Source organism: Lissotriton helveticus, chromosome 7 (assembly GCF_964261635.1).
Source record: "Lissotriton helveticus chromosome 7, aLisHel1.1, whole genome shotgun sequence".
Taxonomy (NCBI): Eukaryota; Metazoa; Chordata; class Amphibia; order Caudata; family Salamandridae; genus Lissotriton; species Lissotriton helveticus.
In genome coordinates, this window is record NC_136068.1 from 109,885,405 (window position 1) to 109,909,170 (window position 23,766).

A 23,766-nucleotide genomic window follows, 5' to 3' on the forward strand; every position below is an offset into this window, starting at 1 on the left:
TTGGGGGGCGACCAGGGCTCGAGTCGGGGGTACATGCGGGTGGACGGCGTCCCCGCCCTCTTTTCACAGGGTGGACGCCGTCCCCACCGGCCAAGAAGCTGGGTCCCACAGAAATAAGCTGAACGTGTCCCGGTGTAATTTTCAGACACCGGGACACGTTGAGCACGTGACGTCACGGGGTCATTTGCATATTGTCAGTCTCCCCCACTTCTTTTTATAGGACTTGTGCCCTGGGGGCGACTGAAGCTCTCTTGTCCTTGGAGGGGGACTGGAGTTTATGAACGTCACTTTGAGGGCCACTGGTCTCTGGAGAGTAGTAAGGTAAAGGTCACTTGTCTCTGGAGGGCAGTGGGGTGCTCGGGTTCTCGGGCGGGCAGGAGAGTTCACCCCGGTTCCTTGTGAGGGGGGTAGAGTTCTCTGGTCCCTTGATGAGCTGTAAGAGTTCTCTGGCCCTTGGGAGTGGAGGGGGCTTTTGCTGCCCCTTAGAGGGTTAGTACACTTACTGCTCCTGGAGGCGGGGGTTGTATCCCACCTTAAACGTAAGTTAGGGCAGTAAGTAACGTTCTGTGGTCTCGGACAGAAGAGTGCGAGGGGACGGGGCAGTTGAGCTTTGGAGTTCTTTTGTCATGGGGGTGGGGGTTTCTGGAGTTCTACAGTCTGGGAGGGCAGTAAAGTGCGCACTGGGGCTCTCTGGTCCTTGCAGGGCAGAACAGTTCTCAGTTCATTAGCCCGAGGGGATTGGCCTCTGGAGTTCTCTGGTCCTAGCAGGGCAGTAAAGATCTCTGGTCTGCTGGGGGAGTTGGGGTCTGGAGTTCCTTGGTGCTGGAAGGGCATTACAGTTCTGTGTCACAGGGGGGTGCAGAGGGAAGCTGGTTCTCTGTGGTCTGGGAGGGTAATAATGTGGGCAATGAAGATGTCTAGTCCTTGCAGGGCATTAAAGTCATCTGTTTCGAGGTGCGAGTATGCAGAGTTCTTTGGTCCTGGGCGGGCAGTAAAGTTCTCTGTTTGGGCGTAGAGTTTGGGCTCTGGAGTTCTCTGGTTCTGAGAGGGCAGTAACGTTTCCTGGTCCCTAGTAGGGCACTGGAGTTCTCTGGTCCTGGGTGGGCAATAAAGTTCTCTGTTTTGGGGGAGAGGGTTATTGGACTCTGGATTTCTTTGACCCTGGGAAGGCAGTAAGGTTTTATGGTCCCCCAGAAGGGCACTGCAGTTCTCTGGTCCTGGGCGGGCAGTAAAGTTCTATCTTTGGTCTTGGAGCTTGGGTTCTGGAGTTCTCTGTTCCTGGGAGAACAATAAAGTGTTTTTGGTCCTTACAGGGCAGTAACGTTCCCTGGTCCATGTGGCCAGCTTGGGCTGATGGCCCATGTGGCGTGTATGCATCGCAGTATTCAGACGCCCTTCCTGTCGCAGTGACACCAATGGGGCGAGATCCCAGGTGACTGACTCGCCACAGCTGCCGGTGAGGTGCCAGGATGGAGAGTATCAACAACAGCCTGAAGAAGAAGGCGACGGAGAGACACCACCGGGCTGAGGTGATGATCACAGGAGAGCAGCTCAGGTAGGAAGCGGACATCCACTGTGGTGTACTCACTGGAGTGTGTTTATCCATCCCACCCAAAGCATGCAACTGCAGTGCAATCAGACAGATGTGTATGTGTGTAAAGGAGTGCTTAATTTGTGCTGGTGGTTTCCGGTGCTCGGCACCAGAACTTAATTGTCAACACATGCGCTAGTGACAGTCTTCCACAAGGTGGCGATGTCTGGCTAATTTAGAGATGATCGCAACACCAGTTAATTATTAATTCAATGTACATTAAAAATGACTTTTACCTGCTGCCCAAGCCATTCTTCTAGCTTTGGGGGCCTGGAATAGTTTGAATTGTCACACTGGTAGGAGTGTGATGGTTAGTGGTTGTGTTGTTACAATCATTGGCAGCATAGCAGAGGCAATGTGTGGTACAAGCTGCAGTGCCCTCCTGATGAGAGCATTGGCACTTATTCGTTTACAAATTAAGCACTGTAAACACACACACTTATACCACAACCAACCTCCAGAGCTGCCGTCGACTTTGGAGCTGGGGAACCAGGTTTGAGTCTCAGCTTCAACTCAATATCCTGTGATTCTGGGCAAATCACTTAATCTCCCGGTGCCTACAAAAAATGGATGTGTCCTTGTGTAATGTAACTAGTTCTAATGTAAAGCGCTCCAATACCTTCGGATCGAGTTCGTGCTATATAAAACTGACATTTATTTTAAATAGTGCATACAAACAATAGTGCACAATTGTCACATGTATTTGAAGAAATATCATAATTCACATGTTTCACAGATATCCATGCTCAAATGTTCTGTGTTTGGGTATTTAATGTAAGGGCAGAATACCATCTTTTGACCGCTTCATAGCACTTTGAGCATAAACAAGAAGCTCATGCCGGAAGGGTTTTGGTACCTCCGCAAGCACCTCCGCGCTGGGTCCGGGACGGACTGCAGGACATGAACGAGGGACTGCAGAGTTCAGATGGTAGAGTCACTTACAAATCCGTCTTTAGGGCAAATAGCTCAAGTCCACTGTGAACCCTGTGCATCACTCACAGCGCCTTGAAGCACAATCTTTGCCTTATGGGCTGTGAATGTAGATGTCTAGTAGTGGAGACATTATCAAAATTGTGTTGGCCAAGAACTCTCTTAACCTCATCGCTGCGGCGGCTATTCCGCCGCAGCGCTAAGGGGGCGGAGGGGGGGGGGCGCGCGGCGGGCCCATGCTGGTGACGGAACTGCTCCATCACCAGCCACGGTTGAGCTGTGCTCATGACGGAGTGGTTCCGTCATGGCCCCGCCCGCTTAATAGAACGCGCCGCGCAGGCGCAAAATCAGCGCCGCGCAGGTGCGTCGGGCGGGCCATGACAGAACCGCTCCATCATCAGCACAGCGCCACCGCGGCTGATGACGGAGAGGTTCCGTCATCAGCACGGAAAGGGTTAACAGCAACGTTTTGTTTATGCTCCAGCTTGGAGAAAACATCAACTTTATTGAACTTAATTTAATTTGATTACATTTATTAGTTACATAAAGGTTATTAATTTAATTTCGTATGATTTTGTTTAATTAAATGTAATTAATTTAAATGTGAATTAATTTATGGTTAGCACAAGGTTGGGTTAAAGTGGCTATTCAATGTAGAGGCCGCAAAGTAGTAAGATGCAATATCTGTGTATACATCACAGGGCATGGAGCTGGAGTGGTCTGTTTCCTGCATCATGATTGGAAAGCCATTGTCCCATGAATGATTTTTGCAAAAGGATGGAGGAAAGCAGACAAGGGGCAGCCACTCCAGCTTTCTTGTTTTCCTTGGTGAACTTGGGCTGCAGATTGAACCAAAAAATCAAACAGTGACAAAGGCCCTCATTACAAGTGGTCCAGGAAAGTTGGCGGGTATGAGCTAACCCTGGGCGAAGAACTACGCTCCGTTCGCGGAGCTTGCGGAGTTTTGGCAACTCCGCGTTCTACGGAGAACGCGAAGCTGTCGATTACTCCGCGATCCGGTGCGTAGCGTAGTTCTCGCGCGCTGAATAACATTATCGCGTGCGCCGGGGGTAAGTTCGCGCGATATTTGACGCGATCACGCACTTTGGAAATAAGGGAACGCAAGCGGGCGGGACAAACCTCTTGAGTAACTTAGCGCGCTAGCTATCTCGAGCATGCACCGCGCTCCCGAAGACGAAAAACGGCGCGCGAACGGGTCTAGCAAGCTACTACGCATGTCCGCGGAGCTACGCGAAGGTCGCGGAGTGCAACTGCATCTTCGCGTAGCTCCGCGGAGTGCGGCTCCGCGAACTACGCCCAGGGTTAGTATGAGCACACCCGGCTTTATCAGTACCAAGTGTATCTATGATTAGGGCTCCCGGTTTTAAGGTATTTTTTAATTTCCGTCAGTATTTATCCATATTTCTTTTTTGCCAACTTTATCCGTATTTATCCATATTTATTATTGTCTTTGTGAAAAAAATAAAGCTGAAACTGGTATATTTCTGCATTTATTTAACCAATACTTATGCAGTCACGCTTGAATGCCTGCCAGGTTTCAGTGATATGAACACCTACAGAAGATAAATCAATACACTTATGTGGAAATATGTGCTTTATGTCATACGTGACCTCTATAAATTTAATTGCTTTTTAATTTATGTGTTTGTATGTCTGCTTTTATGAGTAATACTCGAATAAAGCACTTTGAAATTGATATTGGAAATATGTACATTTCAGTATCCGCCTTGTACATATCTGCTGCTGTTTAAGCCTCTTTACTAAAATTCCTTTTTTTTTAACCTATCAATCCACACAGTTATTGGCCTGGCAGTCATGGCAAAGTGTATTTAGAATCACTCAAAAAAACACCCAATTTCCGTTTTTATCCACATTTAAAAATAAATACAGACAACAAAATAAATAATTTTCTGTCTGTATTTATCTGTAAAAATCAGTAAAAACTGAAAACAGAGAGCCTTATTTATGATACACCATCGTGGTGTTACCAGGCAGTACAAGTTCCTCTCCCCTACACTCCCATGCGGTGGCCACAAACATGCAGAAAATGGTGCTAGCACACAGATTCCTAAATGTAAATTTGAAATGTCACTTCATTTATGGGGAAGAACCTCTTCTAAGCATGACCTGGAGGATTTGTCACTGGAATTTCAGCATCACTTGTGATTTCCAAGGGGGCCAGTAACTTCCTTTATCGGCTCCATCAGGAATTAATGACTGCTGGCAATGAGGGACATAGAATGTGCAGGTTGCTCGTGATAAAGCAGAGCTATCTCTCAGGAGACTGAGCATTCACAAGCTTGCATCACAGATGAGAGCTCTTCTTCAGGTGACAAACACCTGCGTGTTTAGATCTCGCGCTTGCAGTACCTCAGGGTGGACATCTCACAGGTGTTAGAGCCGACAGTACAGTCAGATTTCAGGTTCCACAAACCTTGCAGACTCAGGCCTCACACAGCAGAGCTATCTCTCGATTAACAGAGAACATATAGACTTTAGCTTAGGCAGTAGATTTATCTTTCTGGATACCACAGCAACAGTCCATGCTCCCAGTTAACATAAAATGTACATTCTTTTTCAAAAGGCAGTACATGGATGTGTCAGTCTATACATAACTTAAAGGTTCAGGCCTCTACAGATCTGTCCTTCAGGTCACTCACATTTTACAACAAAAGGCCTCCGACTGCAGAGCTATCACTCAGGTTACGGTAAACAGCGTTTACAATGCAACTTTTACCACGCACTACCTTTACCACGCAACTTTTACAACGCAAGTCATTACAACGACTTGCGCTGGGGGGCGCTGTAGGATAGGGAATAGTTTAATTTACTATCCAAAACCTTCCCTACTATCCACGGGGACTGGCGTTGGAATAGTAAATTAAACTATTCACTATCCAGCGCCCCCCGACGCAAGTCGTTGTAACAACTTGCCTTGTAAAAGTTGCTTGGTAAAGGCATGCGTTGTAAAAGCATCCGTAGTAACGACATACATCCCAGGTTACACGACTCATATTACATGCCTTAGTGAACATAACATATATCACCACAGTGAGTTGACAAGGGTCAGCATGAGTGTCAGCAAGAAGCCGCCAGTAGTCACTGAGGCCTGGGTCTCTTGAAACCTGCCACCCACTCAGCCCACTCTCCAATGAATATTGTACGTTTCCCAATATTCACTTTGGTTATTTTAATATCGGGCCTCATTTTGAGTTTTGCAGGAAACCTGTCTCCTGCATAGTGCACTGATAGCAAGCCTTTATGCATATTCTTTGGGGGATCAGCTGTCAGTGCTATGTCACAAGGCTTGTGAAAAATCCAAACGTTACACAAAGTGTGGCAAATGAGCCACGCCCCTCAGCAGAAAAATGGCTGGCGAGCAGTGTGTATCCTGGGAAGCATTTTGGTGCTCATTGCCCTAAATATACAGCTAAAGCGGCGATATTTTTATCGCCCTATTAGCAAGCTGTCGCTAACAGCAATTAGCGACAGGTTTTAGGAGATAGCTAAGGGTTTAGGGCCCGCTTTGCATGTCACCGATATTTATCGCTAATGACATGCAAAGTCGGCGTACCCAAACTGTTAGCGACTGAAGACAGTCGCTAACACAGCTATCACCTATTAGCAAGGCAGGCAAAGCGATAAAAAAAATCACGCTAAGCGCGATTATCGCTACAAACTAATGCCTGCTAAAAAGTTAACGTACCTGTATAGTCAATGGGGGGGGGGGGGTGGATTATCAGATTAAGCCCCCATTGGCGTTAATGCGAGAATATCGCTGAATTTCCAGCGATATTCTCGCATTTGCCGCTATCGCTGGATATTTTAGCACAATGGAGAAAAACGTTGCTAATAGCATGTTTTCTCCGCTAAAATATCCAGCGATAGCCAGCGATAAAGAAAAAGTTGCTAACCACGTTTAGCGATAAATATTGCTATTTCTTGCAAATAGGCTCCTAGGTTCGCATCAGCCATGCTGCTTTAGTGCTAAACCTATGTCGCACACAGACGATGCCAGGCGGAAATCAGGTTTCTGAGCATATGTATCATTTTTGCATTGCAAAAGCATCTTCGTATATTTTGCTTTTATAATCTTGGTTTCCATCACACCTCCTATTTACAAAAAATGTGCATCATTTGAACTCTTCTTGCAGCTGATCTAGTTTGAAATGTTTGTAAAGTTAATCTACACGTGTTTAAATGTTGCCATGTGTTACAAAACATTTGACACCCTGCAGTCTTTCCTTTCACACTTCCTGTATGCAGTAAGATTGTCACTCGGTTCACATTAGCAACTTCCCTCACTTTGCAGCCAAGGAAAGGACAAGTAAATACCAATCTTCATGTTACATAATCAACAGATTGCATGACACTTGATCTTGTTCAGCAAATGTAACAAGATAACAAGCATTTGCAATGTAATAGGTCCCACGTTTACAAGAGTTTGAGGTATTGGCATTGTAAATGACAATGCCTTTTATGTATGTGTTGTTTTTAAAACAGATAAACAAAAGGCATTGTCATTTACAATGCCAATAGCTTAAAATCTTGCAAATGCGAGACCTATTGCATTGCAAATGCATTCCGTGCTTTATAAAGTGGTAGGAGATATTGTGTCCTGCCTGCTATTTGAGAAAATAGTGCTCGGAGGCTGTAATTAAAGCCTACCGAGTAACAACACTCATAACAGGGGGTGTCGCCATGGGAGGTTTCAAAATGAGACATGGCGGTACTATGGAGAGACTACTACGCCTATTGACTAATGAACAGTGGACAATGACACAAGCCAATTAAAAATACAGGCAGAGAGTGGCAGAGCTTCAAATCCCTACCTGAATACAGCATGCCTCGCAGAGCATCGCAAGCACTGCCCAGTCTCGACCTAAAATCTAGGGGGCTTATTTAAAATCCCCTTGCGCCTCCAGCGCATCACTATTTTGTCGCATTGGCGGCGCAGAGTATAGGCCTAGCTGTGCAACGCCCTCCCCCATCGTGTACTGTAGCCCAAGCTGCTGATGCCAGGACATACAGCTTTCTTTTAGTGGAAGTGTGTGCTGGGCTAGTCTACTTCGCAGGCCATCCAAACTCGTTTGAAAGGCGGACAAGGCTTTACTCTTAAAAATTTCATCCTGTGCCTCCTCTTTTCTGTCAGCCAACATAAAGGCGTCAAAACTTGGGACGGATGAAAAGATACATTACCATATCTCCCCCATTGACAACTATACTGCTTTGCTACCTCGTCACAGACTAAGGGGCTGATTACAATGTCGTCTGGAAAGGCTCCGAATGGCATTCGATTTGTCCAAATCTGATTTCGAACCCGCCTTTCTGACTGACTAGGCCCCGTTTCCAAACGACCGATTATGATGGGTGGAAAGCGTTCGAACTGTCCGAACCGGTTCGGAAAGGCATTGCGATTAACTAAATTGGTCAGACCCGAATCGTAGCGGTCTATGGACTGCGTTTCCAGCCGGGCGATTAAGATGTCGGATTTGGACAGCCTTTCCGAATCAGTTGTGCCGACACGGATCGGATGTTGGAATCTGACTTTGGGGGCCTGTAGCAGGCCCCCCTCCACCTGCGGCCCTCTGAATTGGGCCAGTGGGGGGTACCCATGGGTCCCCCCTTTACCTGCATGCAGAGTGTGGCAGACACCATAGGGTGCCTGCCACAGGGTGCAAGGTTTTCTCCAACCACCCCTTTTTTCAATGGGAGCCTGTGTTCTCATTCGGAATACAGTCTCTCATTGAAGTCAATGGGAATATGACCGAACGGTGTTCGGACACACCGTAATCGGTCGGTTGGACTCCCCTGAGTTGTTCAGAAAGCATTCCGAAACCGATTCGGTAGGACTGCTTACCGGAAGACGTCGTAATCAGGCCCTAAGTTCTAAAAAGGTGAGATACATATCTCTTCTTTAAAATGTAATTGAACAAGACAGCTTTGTTATTGTTCCTATAGCACTTTCCTAATCCTTGTGAGGCCCAAGGAGCTTTAACGACAGAAACAATTTAAGAAGGATTTTGCATTCCAATTAAGAATAAATGAAATGTTTATAACATTAGAAAATGTATGTTATTAAACTTTTTCTTTTTCTTTGTGCCTTGAAACAAATCCTAACATAAGGCGCTACTTAAATAAAATCTTGAATAAAAAACATTTCATTCTGTCATGAGATTTTTTCAGTGGTTTAAGTTAATGCCTAGCCCTTTATGTCAGTACTTTCTTCTACAGTGCAGTAGGTTTGGATGAACTGTGAAGTGCATCTGGCAATTTCCTTCCTCAGAAGCTGCTTTGGGGGTATTTGCTTAAACCTCCATGCCCTTTACCTGCATGAATCACTGTCTTTCCAGCTCTGAAGGATAGAACCTTTCATCTGATACCAAAACATTCCAAACATAGGCCAGAATTCACTCACACACTTATATCTATCCATTCATACATTAGAATTGATTCAAGTGCACATATCTCTCATTCCTTTTCACTTTAAATTCATGCATAACAGCAGCGGCAATACATGGCAAGAGCACAACTCCGAACTTGCAAAAAAATGGCCAACATTTTTTTTTAATAACTTCACGAAAACTGGAGTAATGAGCTTTGCACTGAAATCTGTCCAAAATGCTTGTTACTTCATTTCGTTTAAACCCTCCTTTAAGGTTCTCTATAAGTAGCCCGTAAACATCGTAAAATCCACAAAGCATGTTTGTTCTAATAGCATTCGGTTTGTCCAATATGCTTAAAATGCACAGGTTGTGACTACTTTGTGTCATTGGCTCTGACGATAGCTCCGCCCCCAATTACATGTAGTATTTGCTTCGCCCCCAATACTTGGTGTGTCAGCCCCCCAAAGATATTGTCTCGTTTTGCCCCGGGTCAGACCCATATCTACGAGGCCAAGCAAAGCCACTTTGCGTAGCTTTTCATGGCGTCATAGATATGATGGAATGCAACGCAGCGCAAGTCGCTGCGTTTTCTTACACTGCATCAGGGAGGCATTCCATGGGCATTGCAACACCCTTGGGTTTCAATACATTCCCAGATTTACAAGGATCTGTAAACCTAGGAATATGTCAAAACTGTCCGCCTCCTCAAGAGAGGCATAACGAGGAGAAATATCTGTACTTCTCTTCGTTATTTCCTCTTAGCAGCATACCAGGAAAGAGAAAAACGCCTGCATGGTGTGTTTTTGTGAGGGAAGGTGCCCCTTCCTGCACAAAAACAATCCTTCCAGCAACGCAGATGGTGCAAGGGTTCCTGCATTGGTACTAGCCACCAAATTGTGCACTGGCTGAACGGACAGGAATGCACTGTATCACATTAACCCCTTGCGCGCTCGTAATGGAAGCATTCCGTCACGAGCCACGGTGGGGCTGTGCTGGTGACGGAATGGTTTTGTCGCGGCCCAGCCGCCGCGCCTGCGAGGTGCTGATTTCGCGCCTGTGCGGCGTGTTCTATTGAGCGGGCGGGGCCGTGATGGTACCATTCCGTTACAAGCACAGCGCCACTGCGGCTCGTGACGGAGTGGTTCCGTCACGAGCATGGTGGCGCCGAGCAGCCCCCCTAGCGTCGCGGCAGGATTACCGCCGCGGCCAAGGGGTTAATAGGGTGCATTCATGCCCTTTCAATTAGTCATAGGGCAGCGCAGCAAAAAGAATTCCGGCACTCCCCTATGCCAAATTATTGTAAATGAGGCCTCCGATTTAAAAGCCTCTATGTCTCATTCCACTTCAGGGCTTCTTCAAGGTTATTCCGCCAAAGCACAGCGTTGTCACCCACACAGAAAGTAGCCCATTCCACTGCTCACGACTGGGCAGCCAATGGCCTTTTTTGAATGCTAATTTTATGTAAAGTTTAGGTAAATCGTTTTTTACAAAGTTGAAAGGTTGGGTGGCAACGCCAGACCTATTGTCTTTGCCAATGATTTTTCTGTTTATCTTGCCATCTCTCCCATTCGTCTCATTAATCGCAAAAGTAGGCCAGTAAACGAGTTTATATTTGCCACGGGAGCTCCTCCGTGGCACGCCCGTGCCCCACCCCTCCACTGACATAAACTCGTCGATTCACAGCCAGGCTGGCAGGGCAGCCCGCGCCAGCCTGCCCTGGTAAGCTACCGCTTCTGGAACAAGTTGGGCTGGTTCCGCCCGGGGCGAGCCTCTCGCCTCCTTGGTTCCTATTGGCCCTGCGCAAAGCGCAGCGGTGATTTTCCACTTCGGGATTCCAGCCAACCGGCCAATGGTAGAGAGTATTGTGTCTACGACGCATCACGTGGGGCAGCTGTACAAAATAATAACAATATAGTATTTATGCAACACTTCCTGGAAGAAGGACGTGCGCCTTTAACCACGTAAAACAACAGGCATCACTTATCGTGCAGTTTGACAGTTCCCTGAATCCATCCCTGCCTTGACTCTCCGAATTCCTACCTTGAGATTGTGCGCCTTTCTCTGCAGTATGTGCACAACCTGTCGAGCTGTCCCGTCGGTTTGGCACGGCCCATTCACAATTTAGCTGGACTGAGAACATTTTGTTCTGCTCTTTTTTGGAGTTCTGTGCTTGCCATTATTTTTGCAATTATGATCACTCAATTTTGAGCAAATTCCCCAACCTTTAGTTTTCTTTGACACAAACACTTCCTCCTTCACGTATGCTTGTGTTTTTTGCGGGATGTGTATCAGAGGCAACCAAGCAAGCATTAAAAATGGTTCTCCTATTACATAGACTAGTAGTAAAAAAAAACCAACAACAACAGTAATTGCGGTGTGGAGGTCAATTCTAAGCCCCGGCGCCCCTCCATTGATAATAAGCCCCTGTTGGATGCTAGAAGGATCACTCATTTCCCATCATGTCAACTTAAGGGCATACAATTTCCGTACCAAATATCAGAACAGAAAGTACTAAATGAGGTGAAGTTGCAAGATGGCTGCCACATTGATTAAAGATAAGAATTATGAAAGTTATACAACCTCCAGCTGACTCCAAGAACTGGACTGCAAAAGAAAATAGAAAACAGGCAAACAACTCATTCCCTTTGTGACAAGTGCACCCCATTAGAAATATTTGGTCCCACATCCTTGCTTGATCTGTTTTTGAGAAGCGAAGGGATATGGGCAATTCCACTCCAGGCCAAATAAGGTTCTTGAGCAGTAGCCCGCAATCTAAATCAGCTGTTGGCCTAGACATCAAGTGACCGTCCCTATATGCTCCATAAAATGTCAGGCAAAATACCAGGTTGAGCAACACTGAGTCAGATTTAAGTTCTTATACCACTGGAAGTTAAGCTGCCATTGTTCCCAGTTTCCCAATATCAATCAACCTTCTTGGGTCCTGCTTTGGTCCATCCATCCTCTCCCAACCTTTATGTGTCTTTCTAATTAAGAAGGACTTTGAGAAATCATAAGAACCAGCCACCTTAGGTAAACAAAACAACAGAAAGGCTAAATATCTCTTTGCCTAAGCTGCCCACTCTCACCCACTCAGGAGGGAAATAAAGAGTACCCATGATTCCTGAAAGAAAAGTTCCTGCTCTTCAACTCTCTGAATACAAGACAGGTTAAGTTGAAATAATGGTATCTATCACAATGCCCAAATATATCAAGGTTTGCAGGGCCATCGGCCCTTTCCTTTGCCAAAGGTACTTCCTGGATAGCAAGATCATCCGTGAATGCTGTATGGTACAGATAACAACAAGGCTCGATTTAGTGAGGGGTCCAAGGACAAGAAATCATCCAGATAATGCAGGACTAATGCCGGATTAGATCCCCTCCTGAAAACCCACTTCAAGAAAGTAATGAACTTCTCCAAGTAGGTACAGGATATCGAGCAGTCCATGGGCATACATTTCTCAAAGTAGTAGGAACCCTCAAACTGGAAACCAAGTAGATGGTAATCCTGAGGGTGAACTGCTGGAAGTCTGAAAGTTGACTCAATGTTAACCTTAGCTAGGAGGGCCCCAGCCCTCAAGGACCATAGCACCACTATTGCTCGGTCTAAGGTGATGCATTTCGTGGATCATAAGGCATGTTCATTAACATCATTAACAGACTGCCCTTTTGGGCAGGAGAGGTTATAAATAAGGTGGAATTCCACCAGCCCCTTCTCTGGCACAACTCCCAATGAGGAATAAACAGCATCTTCTAAAGACACTGAACAGAAACGACTGGAGCCCCTCCCCAAACACTTCTCTTTTGCAGTCCTTTTCCTCTCAATTTCTGTTTTTGCCTGCAGTGATTGCTAATTCATCACCAAGTGGCAGACACCAGTGGCACAGGTGTGCCCACCCATGCTTCTTCCTCCGAGACAAGTGTCCTACCAACCATAACGTATTCCTCTCACTTAAGTGCAGGAGTGGATTTAACTATTAAAAAACAATGGGCCGATTCACAGAACTAATTTAGGACAAAATCCTAAACTTACTACCATTTTGGTATTCACAGAAGGCGCTTACTCATTTTGGTATTCACAGAAGGCACTTACTCATCATTGAGTAAGTGCCATCTGTGAATACCAAAATGAGTAAGTGCCTTCTGTGAATTCCAAATTGAGTAAATGGTAGTAAGTTTAGGATTTTGTCCTAAATTAGTTCTGTGAATCGGGGCCCAATCTCTGTAGTTGACAAGGACAAACGAGAAGAACTAAACCACTCTCTTTCTGGACCTGACATACATCTTTGGGCATGCCTTTTACCATTAAGAAACGCTCCCCGGGAAGACATATTTTTAATTTTTATAATGTTTTTTTCCTCTTTTTGTACCATTTGCATTATAGGTCAGAATATAGGAATTCTGTGAGAGAAGACTCTCTCATCCTAATCTAGAAAAAGATAAGTACGTCACTAGGGTTATATCTAGACTGGAAAACACCTTTCAACCTCCACACACCATTGAATTCAGATACTATGGGCAGGAGTAGGTTAGTAGGGACCTTTCAGTTATGATGAAGTGCTGCAAACCCGAGTAGGGCCATCTGAGGCTTGAAACAGGTTGACAATTAAGACATAAAAAGTAGAAACTTGCTTTCCTGCTTTTTCATATTTACCACAGAGAGACATAAATAATTAACAAGCATTGGCCACGGCAACAGGTCTGGCTTACGAATAAAAGTGCCTTTTGTGTCATTGATGGGTTAGGCCTGAGGTCTACAAACTATAGGCCCTGTGGCTGTATTCTGGAGGGGACACAAATGCCTTGGTTAGTACTTGTAAATGAAGGTGGCATGAAAGCGCGACCTTTGCTTATGTGGTGTGTTTCCTGTCTGTCAGCATTTACATGCAGCGAATGACCTGCATTAAAAAAAGGTGATCCTAATTGGCATGAGCTCAGAAAAAGAACATGCGCTCTATTCTGTAACTATGCTGTTGTTTTTCTCCTTGATGTAAGCTGATATAATAGAATGCCCAGGCCTTAAACTAAAAATAAATGCAAGGTAAGTAATGGATGTGCAATGCACTCTTATGCGTTATGAAACCTCAGGTGGTTATGTGATCACTGCACTTATCTCTCTGTGTGACCAGAGTCACAGACTTGAGTCCTGGTTTGAGCTGTGGGGGATACAGTGGAGGATAGTGTCTTGTGTGGATTAGTAAATACCTGAGCACCTCATTCGGAACACTGGTATATCCCACCAATATTGAAAGGTTCCAAAGAGGAAGTAAAATTATGATAAACCTGAGTAAGAGAGGGTCTCAATCTTTAGCAATGCTTCGAAGAATAGAGGTTTTTAATTGGTGCGTGCTTGTGAACCCATTGTTTACTCTGAGTCATACACTTCAGTTATAGGTAAAATATGTAGTATTGCACATTTTCAGACCCTTACACTGAATGGCCTGGAGCAAGGCCACTCCCCATTTTTCCAAATTCTCTAAATTGTGAGTGTTTTTTCAGGACTTTTTAAGGGTTTTAGAGTATTTAAAAAAATTGTTATCACTCTTGTAATTTAAGTATGAGATTGCCAACTTTCTGCTCACGGTGCTTTTGCAGATGTGACCTTCTTCTTTTGCGCTGAAATGATATTAGAAGCTCCTACCTGCTGTGCTCAGCCCTGAGCCTACAGCTCCACCAGTCCTTGCCGTAAAGTTTTGGAGGCGAGGGCAACTTCAAAACATTTTGCTTAGAGAAGCTCAGAGGAAAAATGTTTGAAGACCTCTAGTTTAGGCACTCCATAAGCAACCATACATGCAGTCTGTCACTCCTCTTCGCACTTATGCATCTAAACACTGCAGGTGTATGCTTGCAATAACAAAACTAAATATAGCAGCAGGCCTCCACCCTGCAGAGGTATTTACATAGTCTACTGTTGTTTTGAAAGCTCAAACACGGTTACCATATTGAGAACCAACTTGTTGGCCATCTTGGAATGGTAAAATATGCATTATGGAGAGCAGTATTCCATAATGGTTGCCTGGTTTAGAGGAAGTGGCCACGTGGGACACTGCACACCGAAGATTAAATTAGCGGCAAGCAAGCGGCCCATTAGAACTTATGGGGAGCTGTAGTATCCTCTTAAGAAAATTTAAATAAAAAGAGGAGAAGCAAAGAAATGAAAGGGGAACAATAAAAGGAGAAAATTGAAAACTAAAGGATTAGGCAACTAGTTCTGACACTGAAGCACACTCATTCTTATGTAGATATGTACAAGTTTTCAGAAAATATAGTCATTTACACCACAAGAGAATCAATGACTGATGGAAACTAAACCATTACTCTGTCAAGTGCGCTGTCATGGATGGAAGCAGAGTGTAAATAACACTCAGCTAGACCAATGGCAGATGAGAGCTAACCCAAAAGCCCTCTAAGCATATCTATATTATGTATATTTCTGTATATGGGTGTATGTATTATTTAATGTTTTTTTATTTCAAGATCCTTGCAGACAGATAAGCCTGTTTAGCTTTTCAAAGAGATTACAGCAATAATTATTACAGTGAAACCTCTTCTACCCCTATTATTTGTCAGAGCCAGTTACCAACATCAAAATATTTCCCTACAGAAGTAATCTGTGACATTTCATGTAACAAAATACCTACCTGTATGCTTTATTAGAGAAATTGCAATCCACCCATACATGTGTATTGACTTTAACATATGGTTTCCACAATCAGTATGTCAGGCATGCTGATTTTATCATATCTTTTCATAATAAACAGATCCTCTCACCACCCAAGTAGTTTTTCTCCATGGCCACACTCCTAAGCACAGGCTGAACTTTATAAATGTTTCCTCTTTGCATCTTTATTCACCAATACACCAGGAGTAGCAGAAGTGACATCAAAGACTTTTTGATTTTTTATGACATAATAGCCTTCTAGGTGCTGCTGAAAAGGCACGTGTTGAAAAAGTAAGGATGGTTCTTATGCCCCAGTTGGAATAATTCCTTTTGTTCCCTTCACAACCCTTGAGGACAGGGACAGCAAGGCCAGTGCCCGAGATGTCAATGTGTAAACCAGACTGTCCTAACAGAGGCACATGAATGTCAAATTGAATATCCAAGTATGGTATTTGAATATCAGCAGGGAACACACTTGAAATGTCTCCAAAGCTTTAGTTTGCCCTCCACACTTAATAAGGTATTTAGCTCGAGCAAGGAAAATTGATCTTTCAGGATAGTTTCATCTGAAAATCACATGCAGGAAGCCCATAGAACTCTAGATGTGCACCTATGGTCTAGACCTAAGACATCAACAGACCTTGATGTCCTTCAGGAGAAGCAAGAAACTAGACATTTTGAAGAGATCTGTCTCACCTGTTAGATTGTTATGTGTCTAGTGCCCACCCTTCCCTCACGCTTAAAGGACAAGGCTCAGTTAAGATACTTCTCCTTGTGAACACATACTGAAAGTTCTCACCTGAACTTCTTGAGTTTTCTGTCATAATCCAGCAGCTGATACCAGTTCAAAAGCCCATCTGACTATGAAAGCTGTAGAACTACATATCACAAGCCAGCACTTTACAAATCAATTAAATAAATAAACTGGAGGCATGCCTTTTCTGACAGGGACTCTGTAAGGCCAACATCATCTTATGAAAGCAAGGAACAGAACTGATGGGCGAAGGGTTAAATGGCAAGGCAATGCACCTCACTGAGTGACTGGTAGGCAGATTGCCCTAGGCTCTTCATGTACATCCTTCCATTTGTGTGACATGTAAGATGGCACAATGGAGTTTACTGGACTTGCTAATTCATAGTCTATCAGTAAATGGTCAGTGCCCAGTAAATCACTACTAAGAGGCACTAACGCCGTGGGTGAGTCGAACCCCTTGCATACTTATGTTGACGTTCCAACATGTTCACTTTAGCTTTTTTTACAATTGTAGACAATGTGACTCGGGTAAGTTTCTGAAATGTTTCAGTGCTCCATCCATCATCTCGTTGTGTTTGTTTTGTTTGCCCTAAGTTGGCAGGGTATGCACAGACCTGGGTCCCTTGCTCACTTTGCCACTGGATTCAAGCTAGCCTGGCTGATGAGGGCTCCGAAACCGGTCCTCGGAAGCTTGTTTCCGGTCCAGGGAAGACCTGGCTTTGCAGTTTGGGCTGGACTGTTCCTATGAGGCACAGGGTCAAGACTGATTTGCATATTGCGAAATGAGCTAAAAAATGATGATGGATTCAACCCTGATCTTTGACTGGGGCTGAGTGTCTGAGAAGTTTCAGCACCACGTCCATCATCTCCCTCTGGTTGCAATGTGAGAAGAACTGCCATGAGCTAGCCATTAATGTCCTTGTGTGGGACTCTAGAACACAAAAAAATCCACAATTCTAATAGAGCTGAACTGCGCCCTGTTATTGGCGCTGCTAGGTGTGATAGTCCCCTCTCTAAAAAAACACAATCCTTTGGTAGAGTACCTTTGCTCAGACTCAGGTAAATGTCTTGAAACAAACGCAACTTTGTCAACCTCTCCTCTAACTTTTTGCATAAGCACGCCAATGCTTATTATGCCAGCATCCACAGTGACCATACACTCAGCATCTTCAACAAAATGGGTTAAAATGGAAGCATCCATAATCTTTTTTTAATTGCTCTTTATTAACAGTTTTACATTTATAGCACATAGAAAACATAATGCAATCAAAGTTGGTGTGCATGAACATACCCAGGTCCTGTCAGCATTCATGGAAACCCTCACTCGTGAACTACAATGTGGCCAGAGCAGCCTCAAAGCTTTAACATCGAAATATATTTTCCTGGTGAACTAATGAAACCAAGCACATGTCTATAGCCTGTAACATAATGTGATATTCCACTGTTAGGGGCCTATTGGCTTTTACAAAGGTTTTCCACAATAAGTAGGTTAGGCCTATTCGCTTTGTCATAATGTTTCATAATAAACAAATCAAACCTATAGAATTAGGCATGGCGTTTCTCAATGAACCGACAAGGCCTATACCCTTCACCATTAGCTTGACACCTTAGCCAAAACAGGCCTATTCAAGTGCACATAAACTTGCAAGCGTCATACATAAAGTTATAAAAAAAACAAATATGTAGAAAATATAGTTTGGAGAACAATATATAACCCTCAATAAGGCTTACCAATAATCATAACTTTGAAAACTCCCAGGGCTTGTCAAATTAGATGACCAACTCTAAAACCCTTGCCAACTATGGTAATCTGTACGATTACATGTAACAAAATGCATGTCTATAGCCAGAGAAACAATGTGATAACAACCAACTGGTAAAGGCTGACCAGCTTTAAGAAATATTTTTCATGATAAATAAGTTTGACCAACTGGGGAGTGGATGTAGCTTTATGGCTAGGGCGGTTGACCTCGAAGCTGGAGAACTGGGTTCGAGTCTCGGCAACGAACCTCAACATGCTATGATTCTGGGCAAATCACTTAATCTCCCCGTGCCTAACAAAAATGAATGTGTTCACCTGTAATGAATCTGGTGCTCATGTAAAGCGCTCTGAGACTTAATATCTCGGGTCTTGTTCGTGCTATATAAAACTCAAAAAACCAACTGGTTTTGTCTTAATGCTTCACAATACGAAGACCAGACCTATAGTATCAGACATAATGTTTCCCAGAGCACCAATCAGGCACATAGCTTGTCACTATAACCAACTGAGCCTACTGTTTTGAGAGTAAGCTTTTCCACATGGCAACAATCATGCACAGACGTATACAATTAGAAAGGTATACAAAATTGCAGTTGTCTGAGCAAAATATTATCTCTCATGAAAATGGCCTTGCTAGGATTCTGTGCAGCTCTGGGTCTCCTATAATATTCTCAAACGTACAACTGCACTCTGAGGTCCAAAGTTTATGATGGAAGGGGAGGGGGCTATGACTGGAAAAAAGCAATACATTCCCCATGACTGCTCTTCTCCCATCTGTGCTGCTTGACAAAAACAAACAGCGTAAATGATCTACTTATCTAAGAGCATTACAGTGCCATGTTCCTGCCACCGAAAGGTCATGTTATGGTGTTAGCAAGACTTTTCTTGTCAGTCATACTGCTGCTGGCTCAGGCAGCTGGATATACAAACAAAAAAAATCACAGCTGTGTTGAGGGAAAGCACTTTTTTTCTTTGAAAACACACAACGTCTGACTAATCAAAACATGTACTTCTGCCTCCAACAAGTGAACATAACCAGAACTCCTCTCTGTAGGACTCCTGGAAGCTCTTGTTTTGGTTGGTCACCTAAGGTTGGGCAACAGATGCGCTGTCAAGCCAATCTTAATAGGGTTTTGGTCTAACTTCGGCAATTTAAACAGAAGGTCCTTCTAGAGTTCCACCCTGAATAGTTCCATAGGCAACAGAGCCCACCTCAGGGAAATGTCATGGCTTTGGGTGAGAAGCAGGACAAGTTGTCTGCTTGTTTTGTAAAATTTATGTCCAAGATTAATTCAATTCTACCAGCAGATACCACTCATGAACCCTTGCTGTCTCAGATATGAACTTGCGTTTCTCTTTCTTCTTTTAAATTGAGAGCTGAAAATGTCTTTTTATTTTTGTACAAATTGCAATGATTTTAATTAATTGTGCAAATAAATATATCTATCGAAGTTGTGTGGGCGAAGGCGCAGTGTTCTTGTACCCATAGTGCGCATGGATCTCTTGGGGTCACTGGAGAACTCTTCAAAGGCTCTGTGATTTTGTTGATTTGTCTAATTCCAAACCCCGCCGTAAGCAGGGAGGCCATCCAGAGGAATATAGCCTTTTACATCACATGCGTTTACAACGCATGCAATTACAACGTGGTCGTTACAACGACCGCGTTGTTACATCGTAGTACCATTACAACGCAAGTCGTTACAACAACTTGCACTAGGCGGCGTGCTGGACTTAGGAATAGTATCATAGTATCATTTACTATTCCAACTCCAGTGAGTGCAACAGTAGGGAAGGTGTTGGAATAGTAAATTATGCTATTCCTTCGTATAGAGCGCCCCCTAGAGCAAGTCGTTGTGACGACTTGCGGCGTAATGGAACTGCGATGTAACAACGTTGTCGTTGTAACGACTGCGTTGTATTTGCATGCGTTGTAACACATGCAATGTGATGGCTGTTTCCCCATGCAGAGCCACTCCCTTGTTTCTGCAATAGATCTAAGGTACCCCAGCTGATGTCACAGTCCGTCTGGTCCATACTATAGTATAACACAAACACACCTGGTAGGACAGAGCAACTCTCCAATGTGATAAATCAGAAGTCACCAAAATAGGACAGACCTGCTTTTTTGTTCCGTACTTTGCTCGGTTCTGAGTTTCCATCCTTTCCTTGAACACACCAGCCTCAACAGTCATTTGTTTTCACGTGCAAGGCCAAAAAGCCCAGGGCCTCATTTATGAAAAGTGACGCATCGCTGCGTGAAAACAGCGATGCGTCACTTTTCACTGTGCCCTCCTTGCGACACCAATGATGCGTCATATTTACAGTATGACGCATCATGGCGCAAGGAGTTACAGATACGTCAGTATTTCTGACGTATCTGTATGGCGCAAAAATGACGCATTGCTGGAGTGTGTCACAAAAGTGACGCAACTCCAGCAATGTGTCCTTTGACATGGGGCAAGCCCCATGTGAAAGGGCTTGCATCAGTCTTATGCCTGGTGTGAGGCAGCCATAAGAAATTGACGCATTTGTGTCCTAGAAGTGGCGCAGTGAAATCTTATAGATTTCACTGCGTCACTTCTATGACCCTTTCTTGCATTAGAACGCCCCCACTGCACACATTATACCTGGCGCAGGTATAATGTGGCGCAGGGGTTTACAAAGTGACGCATCTACCTAGATGAGTCACTTTGTAAATATGGTGCAAAAAGGCAAATTTTTTACACTGCTTTTGCGTCACAAAAAGTGACGCACCGGCGGCGTAAAAGTGACGCACGGCCTCATAAATGAGGCCTCCACCAGAGTCAACCCAGAGCCGGTCAGACCAGACAAGCAAAGAGGCCAGTTGAACACCTTTCCTCCAGCATGGGAGAAATATGTTGTTGCCTCCCTTAGTGAAAAGCCAAATTATAGCCTACACAGGACCTTTTAACCTTGAACCTAGCTATCTAGGCTTTCTTGACTACAAACACCCTTTTAACTTGCTAGAAGCTAGGAACGAGATGCAGCTGGTTATGTTGATTTTCAACATGTTGAGGTTTTCAAGCAGGAAGCGTTTTTCCGCCCTCTATGAAAGGCTGATAGGTGCAGAGCCCGGGATCTTGAGCAGCGGCTGCTTAAAAGGGACGTCCAGTGAAGCTTAGCAACCCGTATTACTAAAGAGTGAACTAGCAGCACAACCAGCAGCAAAAACATTCTGCAAACCTCAAGGAACACATCTTTTTAAAATACCAAGGGGCCTCATTTATGAAAAGTGACGCATCGCTGCGTGAAAACAAGCGATGCGTCACTTTTCACTGCGCCCTCCTTGTGACACCAATGATGCGTCATATTTACAGTATGACTCATCATGGCGCAAGGAGTTACAGATACGTCAGTATTTCTGACGTATCTGTATGGCGCAAAAGTGACGCATTGCAGGAGTGTGTCACAAAAGTGACGCAACTCCAGCCATGCGTCCATTCACATGGGGCAAGCCCCATGTGAAAGGGCCTGCGTCAGTCTTACGCCTGCTATTGACGCATTTGTGTCCTAGAAGTGGCGCAGTGAAATCTTATAGATTTTACTGCGTCACTTCTATGACCCTATCTTGCGTCAGAACGACCCCCCCCTGCATACATTATACCTGGCGTAGGTATAATGTAGCGCAGGGGTTTACAAAGTGACGCATCTACCTAGATGCGTCACTTTGTAAATATGGTGCAACAAGGCACATTGTTTACGCTGCTGGTGCGTGACAAAAAGTGACGCACCGGCAGCGTAAAAGTGACGCACGGCCTTGTAAATGAGGCCATGAGGCCCCAAGAGATTGCACAAGTGTCTTCTCCATCTGTGTCACTCGGCTGTCCTCTCTCTCATTCTCTTGGCTCTTCTTGAGCCCTTTTGACATTGAACCGGCTGGGTGACCTTGGACATTTTTGGGCCATATTAATGTGCCCCTGTGTGTCTCTCTTGCACCACGCAATGTGGTGGAACAGTGACAATGAAAAATGAGATTTATGAAGCCGTACAAGGCCACCTGGCATGGCGCTGCATGGCTTCCTAAATGTCAAGTAATATAACGCAGCACAAATGACTGCGTTGCATTACTCTGCACCGGGGAGCCATTTCCATGGGCGTTGAGTAGGTGATCACACACAACATCCAAGGATTTTGAGGCATTCCTAGATTTACAAGAACAGGTAAACCTGGGAATGCACCAAATAGATACACCCCCACCCCGCAGGAGATGTGTAACAAGGAAAAATATCTTTATTTATCCTCATTGTGCTGCATTCAGCACAGATAGAAAGATGAAAAAGCCCCTCAGGATTTTTTTTGTGCAGGAAGGTCCCCTTCCTACACAAAAACAATCCTGCCTGCAACGCAGGCACCCTTGCACCTTGGTGCAAGCTTGCCTGCATTGGTGCTAGCAAGCAGCTGCGGCCGGTAGTGGGAGTACCGGCCGGGCGGTGTCGTGGGGAGGGGGAGGGGCAGGGTGGGGGTTAGTAAGTATGGATTCCGGACCTTAACAGGTAAGTAAACATGAAAATAAATAAAACAAATTTCGTTGCGCGCACTGCATCGCATTTGGTGATGCAGTGTGCGCAACGAAATTAGTTTTATTTATTTTTATGTTTGCTTACCTGTTATGGTCCTGAATCCCTACATTACTACCCCCCACCCTGCCCCTCCCCACGTCACTGCCCGGCCAGTACTCCCACCACCGGGCGCGGCTGCTAGCAAGCCCATTGTACACCAGTGCAGGTGTAAGGACAGGAATGTGTCACATTGCCTTAAACACAGCGCATTTCTGCCCTTTCCCCGTGAAAGCAGCCCTGCAAGGGTACTTGCTGCACTGCACTGCTCCACTTTTTCATAAATGTGGCCCTTATTTTCAAAGGAAAGAGCAGAGGAATGAGAAAGAAGCTAATTAACCCTCTACAATGGGAATCTCAAAATGTTAAATTGCAAGGTGTGTAGGCATTTTTAGGCTAAAATATGACTGCTAACTGGTGCATTTGATGAGATATGTCAATAATGTTCGCCTTTTGATTGTCCACTCAAGAAAAATATTGAATCTTAAAAAGTCAAAAGGGCTTTCTATGGTTAGAGGAACTGCAAAATCAGTGGTGACTGCTTGTAGCAAATGTAAACATATTTTAAGCATATACCTGTCACATTTGCCAGGTCCATGCATGATATGCTGCACCAGTCCAGGTTTTCTTTTCTTTGAATTCTGGGACTTGTCGTGCCAGAGTTATACATGAATAAATTAACACTATACGTCCCAGAATTCAAAGAAAAAACCTGGACTGGAAAAGCTAGTCACTGACGGTTCTAGAAACCTTGGCAGGGCTGTAAGCGATGGCCTAACTAGGGCTGTGAGACACACCATCAAACCCCATTTTAAAGGAAACATTTTGGGTCTTATTTATTTTAAAAAACATGTTTTTGCAGTTTCAAATAGTGTGAACTTGACTCAAAGGTATTGGAGCATTTTACATGAGCACCAGTTACATTACACAAGGAAACCTTCATTTTTTGGGGAGATTAGGTGATTTGCCCAGAATCACAGGATTTTCAGCAGACACCGAGACTCGAACCTGGTTCCCCAGCTCCAAAGTCAGTAACTCTGGCCGCCAGGCCACATCCTCTCCCCTACTTGTTCAGATTGGATTTAAA

At 44.6% G+C, this 23,766-nt stretch overlaps 1 protein-coding gene across 1 annotated transcript in view; it reads left to right on the forward strand.

The window, feature by feature from the left end:
* Positions 1–23,766, forward strand: part of LOC144768175 (DEP domain-containing mTOR-interacting protein-like) — a 150,447-nt gene that overhangs the window by 544 nt on the left and 126,137 nt on the right. Inside the window, exon 2 of the mRNA XM_078651637.1 lies at positions 1,314–1,555. Coding sequence (XP_078507763.1) covers positions 1,470–1,555 — 86 coding nt within the window. The 5' untranslated portion in view covers positions 1,314–1,469. The remainder of the gene's footprint in view (positions 1–1,313; positions 1,556–23,766) is intronic.